Genomic DNA, 20,926 nt, shown 5'->3' on the forward strand with positions numbered 1-20,926 from the left:
TAGTTCAAAACAATAAACGTTTTCAGCAATGGGGTTAGGACCCTAAATAATGTTGCTTGATGGAGTTGCAGATTATTAGAAAACCATTTGTTAAATATGATGTGTTGTTAAAAGACAGAGGAGGAGGCATGAAATTGAATCAAATCTCCATAAAGTCCATTTGTGGATCTTACCATGTTGTCGTATGCATACACATATAACACACACACAACATACCCAATAAATCCTGTAAGTTCTGAATGTACCCTATGACATCATTGCAACTCCAGTCCACTTGTACTCTACCTCAGGGTCTACGTATAAAGTTCAACAACAATAGTAGGGATAACACAACCTTCCTCCCTTCTCTCTATCTCTCTCTTTCCTCTCTTTCTTTATAAAAAAATGATACCCAACAAATTACTGAGGTCAATTTAATAAAAAATCCAAAAGAATAGGATATATATAGGATATATCTTTTAGGGAAATATAGCAACATTTCACATGGCCAACCCTAAAAATAACAGGTTCTTGTGAGAACGTGTGTTGGCATAACATGTGTGTATGATTTAAGATATTGAATAACATGCGGTTAAAACATCAACATGTACACTGTATTTTTGGTCATATACGTTAAAACACAGTTTGAAAGTCTGTTTATCCATGTAGGCCGTGGGTCAGGCTCAGCCCCAGCAGTGCGGTTTCACATAAAAGCTCCCCACAACATAAAGCCATAAATCTGAGCAAGCCCAGAGGTAGGAGCAACTAAGGCTAATTAACAGTAGCGGGATGAGAGGTCAAGGCATGTGTCGTATTAGCGTGAGAAAACACTATTTTTCAATTTCTATACTTGTCCGGTGCACTTTAAATAACACAGATTTGAGCTTACAGTACAGTGGGTATGCATACACACACACACACACATACAGTACGCGCAATAATGAATGCGTCCAACCCGTCTCTGTTGCAACTGTACAAACAAGAGGGACACTTTAGATGATGTCTGCCTCGGGGAATGTCCAGCAAAGCAAGATCACTCTTCCAAAATAAAGCTCAATTTAGGCTCTCCGCACAGAATCACTTTGTAGTGAATATGTGCAGTCCTTAAAAGGACTTTGGTCCAAGGACAGAGTAAGCTCTGAGGAGGTCAGCTCTCCCTCTGCGTGAACCTGTGGGCCATTCCCTCACACTTTGATCTGCGCTCTGATGATGGTGTGGCAGGCAGAAACTCAGGAGAGGAAGGATTAGGGACAGGAGGGACACAAGGAATGGCAGCTTCCTTTGTGTTTTTTATACATTTTGTCCTCATTTAGGCCGTAACAGCAGACAGTGTGTGCAAACCAAAAGGCTTCTCCAAGGTGTTTTCTGGGTGTAAACCTCTCCCTCCTTAAAAGAGAGATCAAAGGAGGAGAAGGCTCATTGATAACCGTATAATGGCTCACTTTGAGAGAACAGCAGTTTTGCTGAGATGAGCGCCTGGTTCAAACTGCGAGCTATTAGTCATGCTGTCGGCTCATTTCCATATGTGTTTTATTGTCTCATGGGCCAAGGCTACTGCACCTTCTTGTATTTAGTGCAATGATGGTGGCGGTAATGATATTCACACCTACGGCAGAAACAAGAGGCCTTTGTATCTCTGTCTTCATCTGAAAAGGCTTCTGATAGGTGACAGAGCGAAGGCACATTGCTATTTTGGGCATCTGGCTTTGATGAGCTTTTAGCCTCGACTGACTGGGATCACATGATGCTACTTAAAAGCAGAGCTCTGAGAAATCATTATCACAGAGTTAATATTTGATGAGCTACGTAGACATATGGGATGATCAGGGAAAAGGAAGGATTTAGACTTTGAGGCATAAACGGTACTTGTTTCTCTCTCGTCTTTTTTATAGTACAGCTCTGACTGTCAAATTGCACCTGAGCAGCTTAAGTCATTAGATTTAATTGAATTGAACAAACCAAAGAAAACAATATAAAAAAAAGTTTGAAATGAATGGGAGGTTATTGCTGTGGCATTGTAATGTCAGCTATTGATCATGGGACTATGGAAAGAGAAACCAGTAATATAGTACATGGAATTCAAATTGGATAAAAACACAGTAACTCAGTTATTTCCCTTGGGATAATAAACTTTCATCTTATCTTATCTTAAATTTTTCAAACATCATGTGAGCAATGTAAGTAACGCAATGTGCGCACTGTTTATTTTCTTATATTATGTTGACGGGCCGTCCAACAAACAGAATTTATGAATTTATGTCACCTGGATTAAGGGGCGGCACTTTCAACACCGTCCCCAACTGCAAAGGACAGATTACCAAACAGTAGTGATATCAGTTTGTTCAATATTTGTTAAATATATTTAAATAAAATTATGAAAATGCGTGAGTGATTGCTTGTACCATGTCGGCAGCCATAAGATGACAATAACAAATTTTATTGCACAATTTTTTATGTTTGGCTCACACACCCTCATCTTTTACACTACACATCACACTGACCGTCTCTTTGCTCAAAACACGCAACGTTTGGGAGCAACTTCTTCACAAGCCCCCATCAGCTGTAGGATTTTCGTAATTATCATACCGTAGCAGTATTCACAATATCATACATTCAAATACATTGCAGCTTCGTGTGACTTGGTAATGCCCAAAAAAATGCAGCTTCGTGTGATTTGAGTTTGATTGATTGTGAGGCCCTAATCAAAACCAGCAATATTAGATAAAGGATGTTTGTATTCTGGGTAACAGACTTGGATTATGTAATTGCCAGTCCATTAGCTCTTGCATATAAATGCTTTATCGGTTTACAGTCTGTGTAAATGCATGTTTTTCCACACTCTGCCTTCGTCTCCCATCAAACAGGTTAATGAGGGCATTATTCACAGTGAAGACAAAAGTCTGAGTACAGTACTCTTGTAAACATACTCAGACAAGTGAATTTTGCTGTATGTAATAAACAAATATTTGAGCATAACAGAATTTTACTGGTGCTCGTATTCTTAACTTTTTGCGAGCATCATTAAAGGAGATGGTGTTGCCGCAGAGGCCACCTACACTTCACACACCTACATCTCCACCTCCACCCTGTCTGGAAGTCAGAGGGACACAGTCTCCCGGTGGTCACAAGATGTAAAGATTGCATGAATGTAATTAAGATGGGAATAAGTGTAGAGAGGATGCCCTAAGAGATCCGTTTCGTCCCAAAATTTACAATAACCTGAAAACTTAAAGCAGCAGCCACCTGAACCGTATGGTCTCTCTCCTTGCCAGCCTCAAGGGGAGAACGCATATTACACTTGACTTGTCACGTAGCAAACTTCCTTTATTCATGGCCAGCACACGGATATAAGGGATCAACAGATGTGAAAGTGCTCCCCAAGGCTTGTTGCCATCACCAAGTACTCCTGTCACTTTTACACTGCAGTGCTGGATATGGATATAAAGTATTAGGCTGTAAAAGCGGTGTTTTGAAACATCAGGGCGTTAGCGGATTTATTGAGTGTAAAAGTCTTCTGAGGGATTGCTGTTCAAAGGGTTCACCTTTAAATCCTACGAGAGCTTTATTCCACAGACTGTCCAGGCCTACACAAAGTCCCTCCTCAAACGCACACTGGAAACAAATGACTAATGATAGGACTCTAGAAGATACAAATAAAGGGGAAATTATAATTCTTGTCAAGATTTAAACAGGCTTTTGTACCGAAACAGCAACAGAATTTTGGGATACACTGTATACTGAAATATCTGTTTTCCTTCCACTTTTCACTTCGCCCTTACAACATTGTAAATAGATGGAGTGCTCTGAAAGGGAGGAGTGGGATATATTGTGTGAGTGCACGAGGCAGTGGTCATCATTAAGGTGCTTAATAGACCATGTCGCCTGTAGGACCTGAAAGGCAAGCCGGGCAGAGTGGAGGCTCCAGAGCGAGGGTCACCTTCATGTAGAGACAGCTCTGTCACAAGGGGGCCATGAACGGGGCCAATGAGCCACCCAGGCCAGGTCCAGACAGTACACGTCTCGGGTCAACCAAGCAGAACAACGATTCCCCACCGCCACCAGGATTGACAAACCAAACAAAAGGAATAGGCTTGGGGAGAATAGGGGCACTAATGCTACTTTCCGAATACTTTTCAATCATTACAACTCACCTAAATCTATAAAGTGTCAGCAATCTGATGTGTTTCATAAGTAAACAAAATGATATTTAAATCCAGTAAAGCGATGATAGGATGATAGGATAATAGGAAAATTCTGCCTTTTATCTCATCAGGCAAAGGTACTTTTCAAAACACAAACATTCCGGTTTGTAATAGAACATGACTCATCTGTGTCTGGGCATCAGACATTACAAGATCATTCACCAGGAGGAATCCTCATTGAGTCCATCACGTGTCCAAACTATGAGCTATCTGTGTTCAGTCACAAAAACGTCCAGAAGAACTGGAGAAACGACATAAGATAGGGAGTGCTTGCTTGATGTAGTGACAGAACAGAGCAGGGCTGAGAGGGGAACTGTCCCAAAATGAGGAAGAATGGGGAGGGATCCAAAGCTCACCACCGTCCTGTTTGCAGAAGAGGGGACGTGCCACTCAAGGTCGTGGAGAAAGGCAGCAGCACTGGCACTTCTGATTGAGTACAGGGAGTAGAAAGAGCAGCTGGCTGAGAGGAAACAGGAAGGTGACTGAGGGAATCACCAGGTGGCTCCCATGAATGATGACACCATTCATCCAATCCTTTCCATTTCCCCATTCAGCCCAAGTGCTGCTTTGAAGTGCTGCTGTCATACACTGGACCTGATTTTCATGTTCACTGGATGTCACTGTGTCTGATACCACTTGGTGAGAAACTAAAGTACTTTGGTTTGGTTTGAGTTACATGGATAACTTTTTCACAAATGGCCAGAGGTTAATAAAGCTAATTACAGTTTTCTAAATGTGGAGTTCATCATGAATATTGATAAAGCATTAATTAGCTGCTAAAACTGGAAAACCAATTTCTTTGTGCCAAATGCTTCACATGTTTTGGAACAAAAAAGTAATGCATCACACCAGGAGATGAATATTCACGTATTAATGAAACCAAAACAAATCTGTCAATGGTGGCAGTCCACAAAGGAAATGTCTTGCTCATAGAAGCAAATATGAGAACAAACCCACTTCGAGAAGTATTAGTACTGTAATGCTATGAGTCATATATAAGCTTGGGTAAGAGACCACGATGTGGGTCATCATCATATGCTAGAGGGGGCACTATGCACATTTCACTGTGACTCAGCCTCCCTCCAGAGAAGCCAAGGACTGTTGCAGGGCAGTGCTCAGGTAGGGAGCCCATAATTCTTCGTGTTAGAAATCTAGAGCAATGACAGCCTCGATTAAGCCAAAGCAATCTGATATGATGTGACCATATAGTTCACTCCTTTCATAGTTTTAAAGTAGAGCCTCTGCACTGCATCACGGAATGGGAGATACGGTGGCACGCTTGGTCTTTTAATCGCGCCATGACTTTGTTTGTACTGAGTGTAGATAAAAACGACTTTCCTGTAAGGGAAATTATGAGATGAAGCGCTTTCTCAATATCCTAATGAATGCGAGTCGTCTGGTGTGACCCAAGAGACCGGTGGTCTTTAGATCAAAAAGCTGCGTATGTGAACACATGCAATTTTGCACAATAGCTCTTCAGACACACATTGGTCTTTAACACCAGATAAAAAAGAGCCTTTGAAACCCCGGCTTTTGGAAATTCTAGCACGGATGTGTAAATTGATTGTATTGTACGCATTTATCTCCATGTTCTCTCTCCTCTCCTGTGAGGGGGCGTGAGACCTCAACAGAGTGCAACAGATTTTTTTTCCATGCATATTGTCATTACCAGGGGTTTATGGATGTGACATTAGATATCAGGCTCGGAGAGATTTGGAGGTTATCTGGCATTCCTAGCTGTTTGACAAAGTCACACCATGAAACAGGATTCACCTCCGTGTTCACTGCTGCTCCTCATTCAGCATAAGGCCCGATGAATAAATCTTTATCCATATGTACAATGAAAAAGAGGATATAGGTAATGGCTGATTTAAATTTAAATCTGTTCTGTGGCTCTGACAGGTGAGGTATCATTCACAAAAGGCAAGTGCGACATTTATGATATTAAGGTCATGGGTTGACAATGAAAGAAATGTTTAACCTGCTAAATTATCCCTGAAATGATGACGGCAGTAGGTGTGCTTCATAATGATTTAATGCTTACATGTCGTATAATTTTTAATTAACTGGGAACAGGAGAGGATGTGGAAACTGGCGGTGTAACTCAAGGACCAGTCACACATAGGAAAGCAGGCATCGCGTATTCACTTCTTTATCCGAGATTAAATCCCAAACAAAATATACCAGGAGAGAAAACAGTCTATTTATTTGCCGAACCGATCGAGATTGAGGTAAATGTTAAGTGCCGGATCAACAACAAATGCAAGACTATGATTTTTTTTTCCAAATACACGAGCTGAATCGTAATCTTAGCAGGCAAATGGAAATTCTCCATCGAAACACAAATGCCGGGGGGTGAAGGGGACAAAACATCAGTGCCACAAACACTTACTGTAACTTGCAGCTCTCAGCCAATCTCCTGTATCAATGCAAGACAATCATGGAGGAAAGGCTGAGATTCAGCTAATATATCTCCTCATAAACCTGGGCACAATCCTCTTGAATTGCTAAGTAGGCCTGGATGGAGCCTGTTTAAAACTGTGAGTCAATCAGCTCAGGCCAGGCATAGTCCATCAGCCCTCATTAGCTGTGACCTTGGGAGATAATAATGGCCCTAAACCTGCATGTGTGGGGTAATAGCACTGTGATTAAAGAATTATGTAGGAGGGTACAAACATGGCAAGTCTGCCAATACACACAATCATTCACCTGAGCCTCAGGGAAGAGTGCCATGGTTCTGCTAACACACAGAATGATGACTGGGCAATATTTGTGGGTACAACTTTGGTCTTAAGGCTTTTGTAATGAGTCGATAATGAACAAATGACTCCGCATGAATACAGGCACGCACAGTCTTCCCAGTATACTGTCATTTCCGTCTTCAGATCATGAATATGCCTCATGTAGATGGGGACTTCTATAAATATTTATTTCTGACTCTATAGACATCGTGGATGTAGATGTGCCGTTGCGCACGTCTGAACCACAGAAAGAACTACAAACATTCCCGAGGCTTGCAACTTCTGTCAACTCGTCTCCCTAAGCATTCTCTTTGATAAACCACGCAGGAGCCCATGGATTAACAAAACACAGGCAAGAGTTGTGATCTGCATGTTTCAAGGTGTGGAAAATAAACTTTTGTAAAATACTGTTAATTATCTCTGAGCAGAGACGAGAATGAGCAGCATGGCATCGGATTCCACTTTGTACTTCTTGTGAAATGAGAAAAAGCAGGTTTTCAAAGTAAGACAAAGCCAAAATTACAAAGCAGAATACAAACTAAATATGGAGCCCTGTGTAACAAGATAAAAATGAATTCAAGGCAATTCTGCAAAACAAAATCTTCCCTTTTACAATAACAAACAGGCCTTGTGTGAACAGCTTTCTTTCCCCTGTAACAGATAATTGCTGTTTTTGAGCAAATGTTTATGTCTGTCTTCTGCATTGGGAGGGTTTTTCTTCACATTATTCTTTTTTTTGATTGTGAATCACAGCAACGTCCTAACTGATATTAAAAGATGGTAACATTTGATATCTAAGGAAATGCATAGGGGGAATGTAATGAAGTGATAATCTCCCAGCTTCTCTCCCCCTGCCTTTATATTCTGCATAAACAGATAACATTGAGAAAATAAAAGCTATTTTGAAGATTGTGGAGTTAGCGAGTGATTAGCACCCTGGCACGCGAGTAATGTGTATGTCTAAAGGTGTTAATGTGCCGCATATACTGTATCCTCAACTTTGGTGCCATTCTTGTTTGAGCTAGTTAGTCAGTGTAAAAGCTGCAAATTTATTGCCTTGAAAACGTTTCACGTGCACAGCCAGCCAGTGAGTGTGTGTCCCTTGTGTGTCGAGACATGAAAGAGAGTCCTTGTACTTAGACGAAACACATCTGTAAGACAGGGGGGGCTATGATTGAAGGATAATTGGGTGCAAGCCTGTTGAAATGAATACCTGCGATAGACTAGGAAATTCCAGTTTCATGGACACAGCTCTGGCAAGGTCGTCTCTGGGTTCAGCACCTGGCTTCATAAAAACCGCAAATAGGAGACTGGAAGAAAGCTTTTTCGAGGTCAAAGAACCAGATTCCACACAGGAGCCAAACAGACTGAGCCAATCTCCTGATTAGAGCTGAGGCGTCACATGTTCACAGTGACTGCTCGCGCTGTCACGTTTCTGTCCGTACGTCCACAACCGGCAACAAGGCCTTTTTTCCTAAATTTCATTTTTTGACGTAGAGTCAAAAATGCTTCGCCTTGTAGCTTTAATTAAGGGCATCAAGAGGAACACACATTTCAGCATTCTCATTACCATTCACTCAATAATAATTAAAATGTCCCTGTGTGAGTCTTAAATTGAAAATGCTGTCATGCGTATCACAACTGCAGTGTAATGATTGTCGCCAACATGTGTGGATGGGTAGAGGTAGAGACAGGGAGAGATTAGATGTTCTGCCCACCAACGTTTCCCTGGTTACTAATTTTATATGGAGAATTCTTCAACTTTGGTCCCTGGAGTATTTACAGAAAACAAACAAAAACATTCTTGCCACACTTAATCCACACCAAAATGAACGAAGAAGGTCTGTTAATATCTTTTATTCTAACATTTTAGTCCGTTAGCAAGAGATCGAAGAGTCAACCTTTGGATTTTGAATTAAATATTGATATTATATACATTTCAAATGGAAAATGATAGCATGTGTCGAGAAATGCATTTGTATTATCTGGTATGCAGAGCAGAAAAAGTGAATTCACAAAAAGTTCTTTGGTTACCATGGAAGCAGCTCGGTCAAAGAGGAGCACGTAGCAGCTGAACCATCTGAATGTGTGATCAGTTGTGAGTTCACCTGTCAGACACCATTTCCAAATACCTGATTTAAGTATATTGCAGTGGTTAGCAAACTTTTTCTGCAGGGCCCCCCTTGTATAGATCAGAATGTTTTCGCACCATGGGGGGGAAGACCAATCGCAGAGTTTCAACTCGTCACATAGAGACATGTGATGTTAGTTCATCAGTCTAGGTGGATATCTGCTCTGTTCATAGCCATAAGAGAAAGCGACAAAAATATATTTGTCAAAGCGTTTATTTCTTTTTTAATTATTTTTTTATGCCATAACCGTCCAAAGTTGCAGAATTAGGCATCTGCTCCACCCACTTGTAGACCCAAAGGGTGACCAAACACGACAGCACACAGCGTTATGTTGGGAACAGGGGGTGCATTCGTGATGAGAGTGTGATCTGTGTGACAGCCCAGTCCAGCTTCTCACACACACACGCACACACGCACACACACACACACACACACACACACACACACACACACACACACACACACACACACACACACACACACACACACACACACACACACACACACACACACACACACACACACACACACACACACACACACACACACACACACACGGCTGGAATGAATCTGCGTTAATTATCCATAATGATGTAAACAAGAACTCATTCCACCAAGGTCCGCTGTTAATGAACAGCAATCTGTTACAGTATGTGTGTGATTGCTAAGATTTACCCTGGAGCAGAAATCCAACTGTGGGAGACGCCTGCTTTGCTGGGAATGCATTCTATATCCCGAATTTCCCGCTCAGCTCTTTTGATCATAGTGGAGTCATTGTAAAGGTGGCAGAGAAAGTGTTTTTCACTGCATTTCAGACTCAAACAAAACTGTAACGAAAAACAATCTCTCAGGCAAGCACTTGGTTAATTTTGCTGCGGTTGTGTATGAATTGGTTTCCTGAGGAGGCTTCAAAACAAACAAGATGCCACTGTCCATGTAATGTCTCTTTCAGAATGTTTTTTTCCCTGCTGTTGTAAATGATGGGAGTTGTTTCCTGCGTTTACAGTTATTCTTGCATTCTAGTTGATCTGAATGTGATGTGGCTAATCAGACATCATTGTCACTGTGATTTCTGTGGTTAAACCCCTGAGCTGTCCTTCTCGCATTGTCTTTATTCTGTGCCTCAAACGTCAAGCCTGAGGTAAGAAAGGACATTTTCTCCTTCCTATTGTGAAGCAGAGAGAGAAAAGTCGACAGATATGCCCTTTGTTCTTGGATATTGCCTGCATTCTTCAGGAATGTTTAATTAATGCATGCTCATTGTGGCGCTCGTGTCTCATGGCGTATGGCAGCAAATGACACCTGTTTAATCAACATCCTCCACTGACAGTCTCTCAGCTGGGAGGCAACCGTCTCCTTTATTTTCAGGTGGTACTACTCAGGGATGTGAGCCTCATAGAAATTCACAAGCTCATCTCCAGCAGCACGGAGAACTGCGAGGTGAAACCAGTCCAAGTGCTGAGCATGAGAAACCGAACACCTTACACGCCTCGACTGTTCCTTCCTGCTTAAGTTATCTGAAGAGACGTTGTAATTGTCAGAGGATTTTAATCTGCGGTGGAACTGCAGCCTTCTCCCTCAGAGAAGATCGAGGTGGAGTAGTCTTTGCAAGAAACATCCATTAGTCTGCCCGATGATTGCTTGTGGGTTTGCAATCAAGATGGAGGTGCACTCACATCAGCCCACTCTACGCAGACGGTCTGGAGATTACCTCGCCGTTTGCCATCAACTGTGATTACTCCTCTTGAGATGTGCGGAAATGTCAGATTTTACATATCCCAATATTTCACCTGACATAAACCAAGACGTGCCGTATACCCCTGAGAGAAGGGAATGTCAGGGGAAGGTGATGGTGCAGGGCTGTCCCCTCCTAGTCCAAGGGCTCCTCCACCCCCCCGCTGTGATTGCCTCTCTTTAAATTGGGTGCAGGGGTAATTGGGGTTCCACTGGTAGTTAACTTAGGGTAGCTGGCAGATGACTACAACCACTATGAGTGTAATTGGAGCTAATTGGCTCGATGTTGCCCATGATGCAGATCAGACAAACAGGACTGAGTCATTTAAATGGTGGTGTGACCTTTTGAAAGCTTCAGTCTAATTAACCTTTTTCAATGCATGCAGGTACTTTATGTGGAAGTGGGGCACGAGCAGCGAGTGGCTGACTGGCCACAGGGAATGGTGGGTTCTAATCGCACACATGTCGGGAGAAAAACGCTGAATGAGGGAAACGATACGCGGCGTAATCCAATGCAGCAGGTACATGCAGTACATCAGCAGGTTATTTATTTCCTCATTAGAACTGATGTCATCTGGATTTACTGTGTGAACGTGTTGAAAAACAACAAAACAGGAAGTTTACATCGTGATACAAAAAGCTGGCACACAAGGGAGTAAGGACAGATTAAGACGAGAAAAAGGGAGAAATGAAGTAGGCTAGCAAAAATCTTGTGTCGCCAAACAGAGATATGCTAAGATGTGTTTTAATGACAAAATCCTCACCTTTACTTTAGGTGGCACAAAAACAATGTTTGGGATGAAAGGGAGAAAAATAAATTAGCTTGTATTTTCACCTATTTACTCTTGTGCAACATGGTATTCTTAAAGCAAAGGAGCACAAAGCGAAGTAGGGGTCTTCATGGGTTCACTCACTACCAAGCAGGTGAGACGAGACCTGGGACGCCTTGTTGGCCTTGGTACAAATGATATCCAGTCTCATCCAGCCCCTGTGTACAACCCCCATGCGTTTGTGGTGTGCCTCTCGAGGTCTGTGTGTCATTATGTCTTAAACCAAGCGGACTCCCCATCAGCTCTGATCAAACGGTGTGTCATAATCACTGCAGGAGAAAATTGTTGTCTGAGGGGGAGACGGTCGGTGTGAAGTGCAATGTGAAAAAGCTATTCACTAACTGATGGTGCATTATCCTGCTGCCAGAGGTGGTGTTCACTCTCTATTTAGGTCTGAGAAATGATCTGAGGCACGTGGGTTTTGGGTTAGGTTTGGTCCAGATGTGATCTGCATCGTAGGGACCTGATCCTCGACTGAAGTTTAGAATAAAGCAGGAATGCAAGGGCCAAATGATATTACCATGAAGGAAATAAGGTTGTGTCCTCTAAGTGAAAGGGTTTCAAATATGATCACGATTGGGATATTGGGTGATTTACACACATGGACTAACAGCGTAGTGTGAGCAGATCAGCAGTAAACCTTTCATTCTCCAACCCCAATTAATGGCTCAGTTCACAAGCCAAGTATGTGCACAATCAAGCCTTTATACTTCTCTCAGCCATTATATAATTAAATCTGGAGTCGCTCGCACTGCAGGACGATAATTTACGAGAAAGGGGAGAGGAATGCGGAGGGAAAAAGTTTGTGCATGATCTGTTTGATGTATAAATGAAAATTAATTAATCACTTGGGGGAGTCGGCACGCCAAAGCGGAAGACGGCCGAGAACAAAGTCGTGAAGTTTGATGCGGCATAAATAATGACAAAAACCCTACAGTGCACTTAAGCGACACTGCAAAAGCACATTTTCAAACGTCAACAATGACCTACACTAAAGAAAGGAGGAAGAGGAGGTGATTTACTGCATGTATGACTTAATTGCAGGAGACAGTGAAGCTCCCAGCAGCCAAAAGCACAATCTGCGCGGTCTTGCGAGGTCAGATTGAATTGTCTCTGCCACACATACCACAGGGACATGCACTGTTGTCCCACTGATGGAGCATTTCTTCTTCCCTTGCTGTCCCTGCCATATTAAACAGATTATCTAATTGGGGACTATCAGCTGTCATCTTAAAGTGGTGGCTCTATCAGATACTGTTAGTGTGAATGCATTTCGGGGCATTCACTATGGGGCAAAATGGATGGAAGCTAATGCTCCTACCAGGCTTGGAATGAGCCCACAGAGGAGGGTAGCTAATCCTATCATTCTACACCATTCATCTCCAATCCACTTGGCTTTCAGCATTTTTCTCAACGGGCAATTTGTGGCTTCCCTGCTGGATCTCCTTGAAGCCAGTGTGTTATGACTACAAAACACTTCCAGGGCCGCCTGGGATTCAGAGAGGAGGCCACTAAATGCAGTCTGCGACCCTGTCACTGTCCGCACTGACAGCCGCCAGCCCACTGCACACAGCCAGAAATAGCTTAATGACAGATGCTTTCGGAAAGCATCAAATTGTGGTCTGTCATGGTCAAATTAGAAAAACAAGGAGGCTCACTCTCCCCACATGATCATTAGTCAACACCGAACACGCCTTGCTCGATCTTAAACATGTTGCATACCCTTGAGACTAAACTCTTTGTTATTATGAAGGCTCTCCAAAGACAGAGAACGGGCTACTTCAAAAACAAAGGCAGTCCATTTAATAATGCACATCAAAGCATGGAAATGGCAAAAGGAAAGCTACACTAGATGACACAATAATGATATTTCTGGATAACATGGCTATACTTTTATTCTTAAGGTCACAGTCTAAGGGGTGTTTAATATGGTCTCTGAAATGAAACAGAGGCTAAGGCTGAATGACTTCCAGATGGCAGCGTCCCCCTCCATACAGTCCGTATGTCTGCGTTTTTCTGCCTGACAGATGCTGCACTCGCTTCCAGGGAAGAATCTGAGCAGCGTTCCATGACTAACCAAGACAAGGGACCTGCATTAACCATCCTCTTAGTTCTGAGTACTGTATGGCATGCCATCCTCAGCTCCTAAGAGAGGACCCCCCAGGGTCTGACTGTTCACAGACACAACATAAACATAGCCTTGCTACATGTACATATATACTGTATATACACATACACACGGATGAATCTTTTCTCAGTAAGCAATGTGTTAGATAGCAAGGTTTCATTTACACTATCTATTTAACACACAAACACCATCAGTTTTTGTCCGTTTTCTGTTTTGTCAGTGTTGTGTTATTGTGTATTGAGTTTCAGACTGACAGAACTTGACATTATTCTAAAAAATATTGCAATTTTGATTTGATCTATGATAAGATAAACACATCATGTAGCCGCCTTGTCTTCAAACCTGAAAATGCATAAAGTCACTATCAAACAGCCGTTGAGTGTTTCTAACTTCCAAAAGCAAGTTGTTGATAATCTTAGATTAAAGAAGCACATTGTAACTTTTTGATCCCCCTGGGGATGTTATTGTTGACTGCATCCCTTTTGTCTACCTTTCTCCTGGTTTCACTTTAGTTTAAGGTCCAAACAGGCTTTTTTTCACATAGTTCTGTCCTAAAATACAGTATCCACTGCAGTGAGTCGTGCTGAGCAGCTTGGGTGCGTTTCTAAGTCTGCATTCACATGCACAAACAAGTCATGGTTTGTTGACAGCCTACAGTGTTCTGATGCTCATGCAGGCGCTGGGAGAGTCTTGCGTCACACTTGGGGGCTCCAAAAATGACAAAGTGCTGCTTTAACCTTAATTACATTAAAATATCAACAGTTTATGGAGTAGATAAAGTAGAGAGGCGCTCCTCCTCTTTAATAATCTCACATTTTCAGGCTGCAATCTCGATTCATATTGTAATAATTATGTAGGTTTTACCGACAATGCTTCAAAATCGACCAAATAACTAATCACAAAGTGTCGTTTTTATTCTGGCTTTATCAAATTTTGATAGTGTGCTATAGCATCTTCACTCCAATCAAACAACAGCAAGGCAGTCCCATCACAATTTATATCTAAAATCAAACCAGCATAAAATCCATAGCTAGCATTTACTCTTCTGGCTCCTAATTGTTGCCTCCTCTGGATGCAAAAAAACACAGTGTGCATGCTTTAAAACAGACGAGGGGGCTGTTTGACTACATGCTGCTCATCAACACCAAGCTGAGACTCTGCTCACAGGCTCCGCAGCTCTGAGTGCTCCCCTGTGTGACGTTGCAGAGAACTAGAAGCAAAACAGGCATCCTGGCTCTGTGGTCAGTCAGAGGCCAGGGAGCTGTGATAGTCTGCTCTGTCAGCCACAGCTAGAAAAAAAAAAGAAGGCGCTGGAGCATTGGAGCATGAGCTCTCTAGGCAGAGAAGAAACGAGCAAACAGTATCACCAACAGAGACATTTGCATATGCCTATGAGGGATATGCAGCCACATTCAAACCTAAATTGCTGCCGTCTCATTTATAAATGGAGCTTAGTAAACCTTAAACTTCCACAAAATTTCTGCAGGGCAAGTACAGCAGCTCCAATCTAAAAGCCTGATATTTATCCGGAGACTGAGACAGAGGGAGACTGTTAAAGCCTGGAGTGTTCTAGATCACTCTCAACTTCAGTGTGGGGGTTAAACGGCAGGTTTCTTGGCTCAGGTTGATCATCATTTTTCATCTGAAGGCTCTCTCTCAGTTAGGCACCCCGCTTCTGCAGCTCCCCGTATGGGCGGCGGACAATAACATAAACGAAAGAGCCTTTTATCGCCAGCCAGCTTGGCAAAGTCTGCCAAATGAAAAAAGATGTTTTAACATGGCGATTACTACCATAGATACTTATCTCTGTAAGAAACGAGGAGCTTCTTAGATGGAGAATTCAGATGCTTTCCAGATCTTCTGCCTCAACTTGCGCCACTTGAAAGACTGGATGTGTGGACAGGTATTTATGAAAGCTGTTACTTCTAAATGAGATGTGTTTTATGGTAATGTAGGAAAACAACCTAGAAACCGTGCCTATAACTCCACCACATTAGAATAAATTGCCTTGGGTCAGGTAAAAGTTCTCCATCTTCTCAGACCTGTTCTCCGCCGAGCTGTAAATTGATGCAACATCACTTAGCGACCTGCGAAGCTATTTATTGATTTCTCACTTCTAGGGATACTTGTAAACGTTCTATCGTATGAACTGGGTTGCCCTAAACGATGTAGCAAATTCTCCTCCCTGTCCTGACATGCAACAGGGACAAGAACATTTATAATGTGAAGGCCGAGATGGCTGTGCCGTTTCTTAGCCTGGAGGCTGGCTTAGAGCTCCAAGAAACAAGGATTAAGCACCGAGCTTGGCTCTGTTTTAATCTTTCACGCTCAAGTTTATTTTGTGTTGGGCTTTGTTTTGACTCATTTTCCTTTATAAATCCCTGGAATCCCTATTGGAGAGCCCGAAGTCTAGGATGGATTCCCTCCCCCCCACACACACACTGTAGACCCATTTGGCAGGGTGCCTGTCCACGATCGGCTCTCCTGTTTTTCTCACACTGCAAAGCTCATAGTGAAACCTTTTGAGATGAGTCAAAGTGAGCTTAGAGCTGATCGGCAAACCAAATACTTGAACTCATCGCGTTCTCTGCCAAGAGACTACACGACTGTCTATTAACAAAGAATTTGGACTAAAAGCTATAGGCCTTATACGTACTACTGCTCAACTTAGTCGTCTACTGTTTTCAGCCCAGGCAACACTAAATGAAAAGCCTCTCTTGTCCTTGGAGCAAGAAGAGACCAAATGGCTGTTGCTGAGATAATGTAATGACAGAGTTTATCCTACAAGGCCAGTCAATCACAGCACACCAGTGTTTTCAGTGAAGGTCTGCCAACAGAGAACAGCTGTATAAATACATTAGACAGGATTCAGTTAGCTCCCAGTAAAAACATAAACTCTGTTTCTTATACATACATGAATTATTGGATAAATAAATCAAGAGATAGAGACCTAAACTAAATCAATCTCTGGAATGTGCCAGAAACAAAACGAGGATTGGGACCTTCGTGGGTGAAAGTGGAGAAATTGGGCGTGTGCTGTGGCTATTTCTCTCTTCTGATGCTTGAGGGGCCCGATAACTGTAAGCAGCCCCTGTGCTCAACAAGCCACAGGCCAGGACAAGCACAAGTACAATACATTTGTAGAATTGGCGTTTTAATGAAATGTCACACTACAACTGTTCAAGAAAGACAAAAGTTCGGCAAGCTTAATTTTGAAATAACTTCAGGACACTTGCCATCACTACTTCAATCAACTGGCTTTACAATCCATTTAATTGCTACCTGGAGGTGTCTGAAACACTCACAATAATTCATCAACAGTGCAGGAATTTGTCACAATCACCTATAATGACACTCATCCATGTCTTCTCCCTCTGATGTAAGCACTTGCATTGATTGCCATCTGATGAGGCTGCGGGGCAGCAGGCTGGCGTTGGAAATCTGATTTGTGGCTATTTGGTGTGATACTGACTTGTTTACCCTCTGTGGGCAGAGCAAATCCATACATCATGTGGACCAGACTGGAGCATGGGGAGCAGAACAGGCTGGAGGATGCTGGGACAGTGTGTGAATGATCTGCTGTTGCCATCTGTGGATTGCGTTGGTATAGCCTTTACTGAAGCCTTTGTGAGTCCGCCAGATTCACTAAACCCATTACTTCCCTGGTGCTTTAAGGCAGGGGCACTGTCTGAAGGAGTGGATCAGCACAGCCATATGTAACAATCAGAACAACGAAATTGAGAGGTCGCAGTTTTTCTGAACCATAGAAGTGGTTTACCAACGAATGACAAAGTGCTGAATTCGATGCTTAGTGGTGGATACAATGCCGTGCTATTCATTTATTCCCAGGCCGAAGGGGCCTACATGAAAGGCCCTCATTTGACAAACATGAAACATCACCATTCTGTTGTGTTCTCTACTGTCTTTGTTTAAATAAAAAATATTAAGGCTTTTTTTTCCCAAAATGTTCAAAAACACTTTTGGGCGCTGAATGCTGACTCATTGGTAAATAACAGACAGGGTTTAAAATCTTTCACGGTGCACAAGAAGAGACATTTCTCTTCCAATGGGTCTGGGTGTAATACTGTACTCACCACAGTGCTTAAGCCATGCTCTTTCATCAGCCTAAGGGAGTTCTGGTAGCAGGAGGTGAGGTCATTGGTCTCAGTAGTGCCCACATGACCTCTGGCTACGGGGCCCACAGTATGGATCACATCTGTTTGGAAAGAGACGACACAGAAAAAAGATCATTTCAACTTGGCACACTTCCAGCCTGGTTACTAGCCTTCTTAGTGTGGTGTAACAGCTCGTCTACACTGGATGCCTTTCAGACACGTTTTTCAGTCATCCGTCTTGATGTCTGTCTGATGCTAATTTTACGCTTAAAGCGGCATCCATGGTATGTGGCGCGAGGAGGCTCTGTGAGGGGAGAGCCGAGGTGCTTTGCTGAGGCTCAGCAAAGGGTCTGCTCTGGTTTACGTGCACCATATTGTATGGAGGGGTCACTGCCGAGATCACACAAATCACATGATGATAAAGAGTCTGGAAAGAAATCACTTGCTGAATCCTATGAATCCTGAATCCTAAAACACTATGAATGCTCAAGTCTTTGCACAAGTAACAGTGAGCTGAATCATATTTCACATCTTCAAGTCTTCCTCTTCCACGCTGTACAATATTGTGTTTTGGACCCTGTCAAAGGATTTGGAGTGCACAGCAGCAGCAGCAGCACCCGTGGCTGAATGGAAGACAGTTGTAGACACTGATGGAGGAGTCACAGGTGTTGCTGTTGTGCTGCTGATGTGCAGATTTCATCGCGTCGCCATTGTAGACGAGGTGTAGGCAAAAAAACAAGCACGCTGAAAAACCTTGCTGCCGTCGACAATACTGCTGAGCAGCCAAGTCAAAGTTTTTAGAATCTGCAAAATGCCCATTCGTTTGTCTTCACAATGGGACAATGGGGAGAACAGCATCAACCCACTGCCTCCAATGAATGCATTTATTCAGTAAATGAAACAGCAGCTCAGATAGAAAATCAATTACAAGATTCTTTTATGCCATCTATTCAAATATTCATATCTCTCCCAGTACTCTCTTTTCCTACGCATAGTAATGTCTTCGCTTGTCAATCACTGCTGGACTTGTCTGGCCTGGCTAGACGGAGGAATGCAGCTACTTAATTGAATCATCGGAGTGATGACAGGAAAATAAGAGAATGTAAGCAGTGACTTGACAGAAACATAATCTTTCACATTCCGTCGTAAGGCCCTTGGCCCTCTCACAGTCTCGGTACAGGTCAGGTCAATATCAGTGTACCAGTACTCTGCACAACATTTATTTTATAGGACAGTAGACTGTGTAAGGCTCTGCACAGGGACGGTATTGCAGCACTGGAAGTTCCAACAAGTAAGTGCAACTTTTAACAAGTAACATCTGCATTTCTACTGGTCATATTTATTTCTGTTTGTATAAAATATTCCTTACAGTCGAGAATCCTCAAAAGGTCATCGAGAGCATTACATTGTAAGTTATAAAACAATGGTTGAGGAATGCTTTGTGTTTAATCAATTGATAAACATTCAACAGACAAACATTCTTAAATATATTCAACAGCATCGTTTGGTCACAACACATAAATCTCAATTCATGGCAAGAATAATAGTCATTCATCTGCAATTTAACCAATTAAGTCCCCATTTCTGTGCTCAAAATATTAAGTAGACGGGAAAGCAGCAGCCTGGTGGCTGCAAAGTCACCTTGTGTGTTTTTCCTTACACCTCAGCTCACCATTTACTCTTAATATAAAACACTTATCCTCACTTTCCCACAGAATAAATGTTAGCTATATTACTCCTCTTCTTGACCATAAATCATTCACAGATTAAATTTAGTTCTCAGTTGTATGTCTGGTTGCTTAATAGGTCAGGATGATAAAATGCACAGGGAGCCACCATCATCAAGCCGCATCATCAGCTGGTGTTGCTGAAGGGGTGAGATTTAGTGGAAAGGAAGGAAACGGTGAGTCTCGGCTAAGAAGAGTTTGCATTGTAATGAAACTGGAACTGTCTGAAGTATTGTCTTTTTTTCCAAAATAGCTTGCCAAAAGTTGCATAGCAGAATGTGGTTATAATGGGGCACGTGGTAAGTTGTTTTTCCTGCATAATTCATGACGTTCTTCAAGACAAGAACAGCGACATGCCAATTAGAGTGCGGAGTGAGCGCCAAAAACAAGACTACTGGTGAATTCATGAAATTTTAAACAGTCCTTATCTCACCAGTACCCGTGTCTCCACTCCTATCTTCAACACTTCCACATCAAATAAATATTTATACAGTTGTGTTTTTCGTAAGGTGAAAGACATGTTTCACTTTGTAACAAAAGAGAGCTATTACAGGGGGGAGGTCACATACGGTGGAGCTCCAAAACACTTTAGTAGCTGCTTCAGTGTCTCTCTCTGTATCTTAACTGAGGATAACCCGGGGTCTCTGCAGAAGTGAGGTTAGTTGTTGCAGAGTTCTACGTTTTCAGAACAAATGTAACCTTATCAGCAAAGTGCGATTTCACCTTCAAGACATTACCGCCTAAAGGTTGTGGCTTCCTATAAGGACATTGGAGCATTCAATTTTTTCCGGTGAACTTCAGGTGTGGAATGGTTATTTATGTTTTTCAATGCATATATTACACAAAAATGCTCCTTGTAATAAGAAAGCAAAACGTACTGATCATGACAGCACACAACCTTGTGTTGAGATGAAAACCTCTGGCATTTAATCCATCCAACATGGTTCTTTTTCATCATTTCTCCTCTTTTCCTCAGCATTAATCAGTATTTGCCCGCAACTGGCTGACAGACACATTTCAGTGTATTAGTGTTGAGGAGCACATACCAACACATGTATACAATTATCTCTGCGCAACCTTTGTACACTAGGCACATAAATCTCTACCTTAGCAGGGAGATAAAACCATGCTGAAAGATTACCAGTGGTTCTTGTGCAGTTTGGGGGTTGGGTTTGATTACTGGGATGATAAAATCTGCAGGAATCGTCAGGGGAAAAGCCCTGGAGGAATATGTCAAAGGGATACTGCAGGCCCCAGGAAATGTTTAAGGAAAGGTTAATATAATAAAATTCAAACCCAAACACAGAAAAGTAATATTCTGTAATCCTGAATGGTTAT

The 20,926-nt window shown here is 42.4% G+C and overlaps 1 protein-coding gene across 4 annotated transcripts in view; it reads right to left on the reverse strand.

Moving 5' to 3' along the window:
- macrod2 (mono-ADP ribosylhydrolase 2) overlaps window positions 1-20,926 on the reverse strand; it is a 380,406-nt gene that overhangs the window by 100,530 nt on the left and 258,950 nt on the right. For all 4 annotated transcript variants that reach the window (XM_076162202.1, XM_076162186.1, XM_076162194.1 and 1 more), the window contains exon 6: window positions 17,841-17,962. In XM_076162202.1, the coding sequence (XP_076018317.1) occupies window positions 17,841-17,962 (122 nt within the window). The remainder of the gene's footprint in view (window positions 1-17,840; window positions 17,963-20,926) is intronic.

Source organism: Genypterus blacodes, unplaced genomic scaffold (genome assembly GCF_046128005.1).
Source record: "Genypterus blacodes isolate CSIRO-AG114 ecotype Tasmania unplaced genomic scaffold, CSIRO-AGI_Gbla_v1 ptg000012l_1, whole genome shotgun sequence".
NCBI lineage: Eukaryota > Metazoa > Chordata > Actinopteri > Ophidiiformes > Ophidiidae > Genypterus > Genypterus blacodes.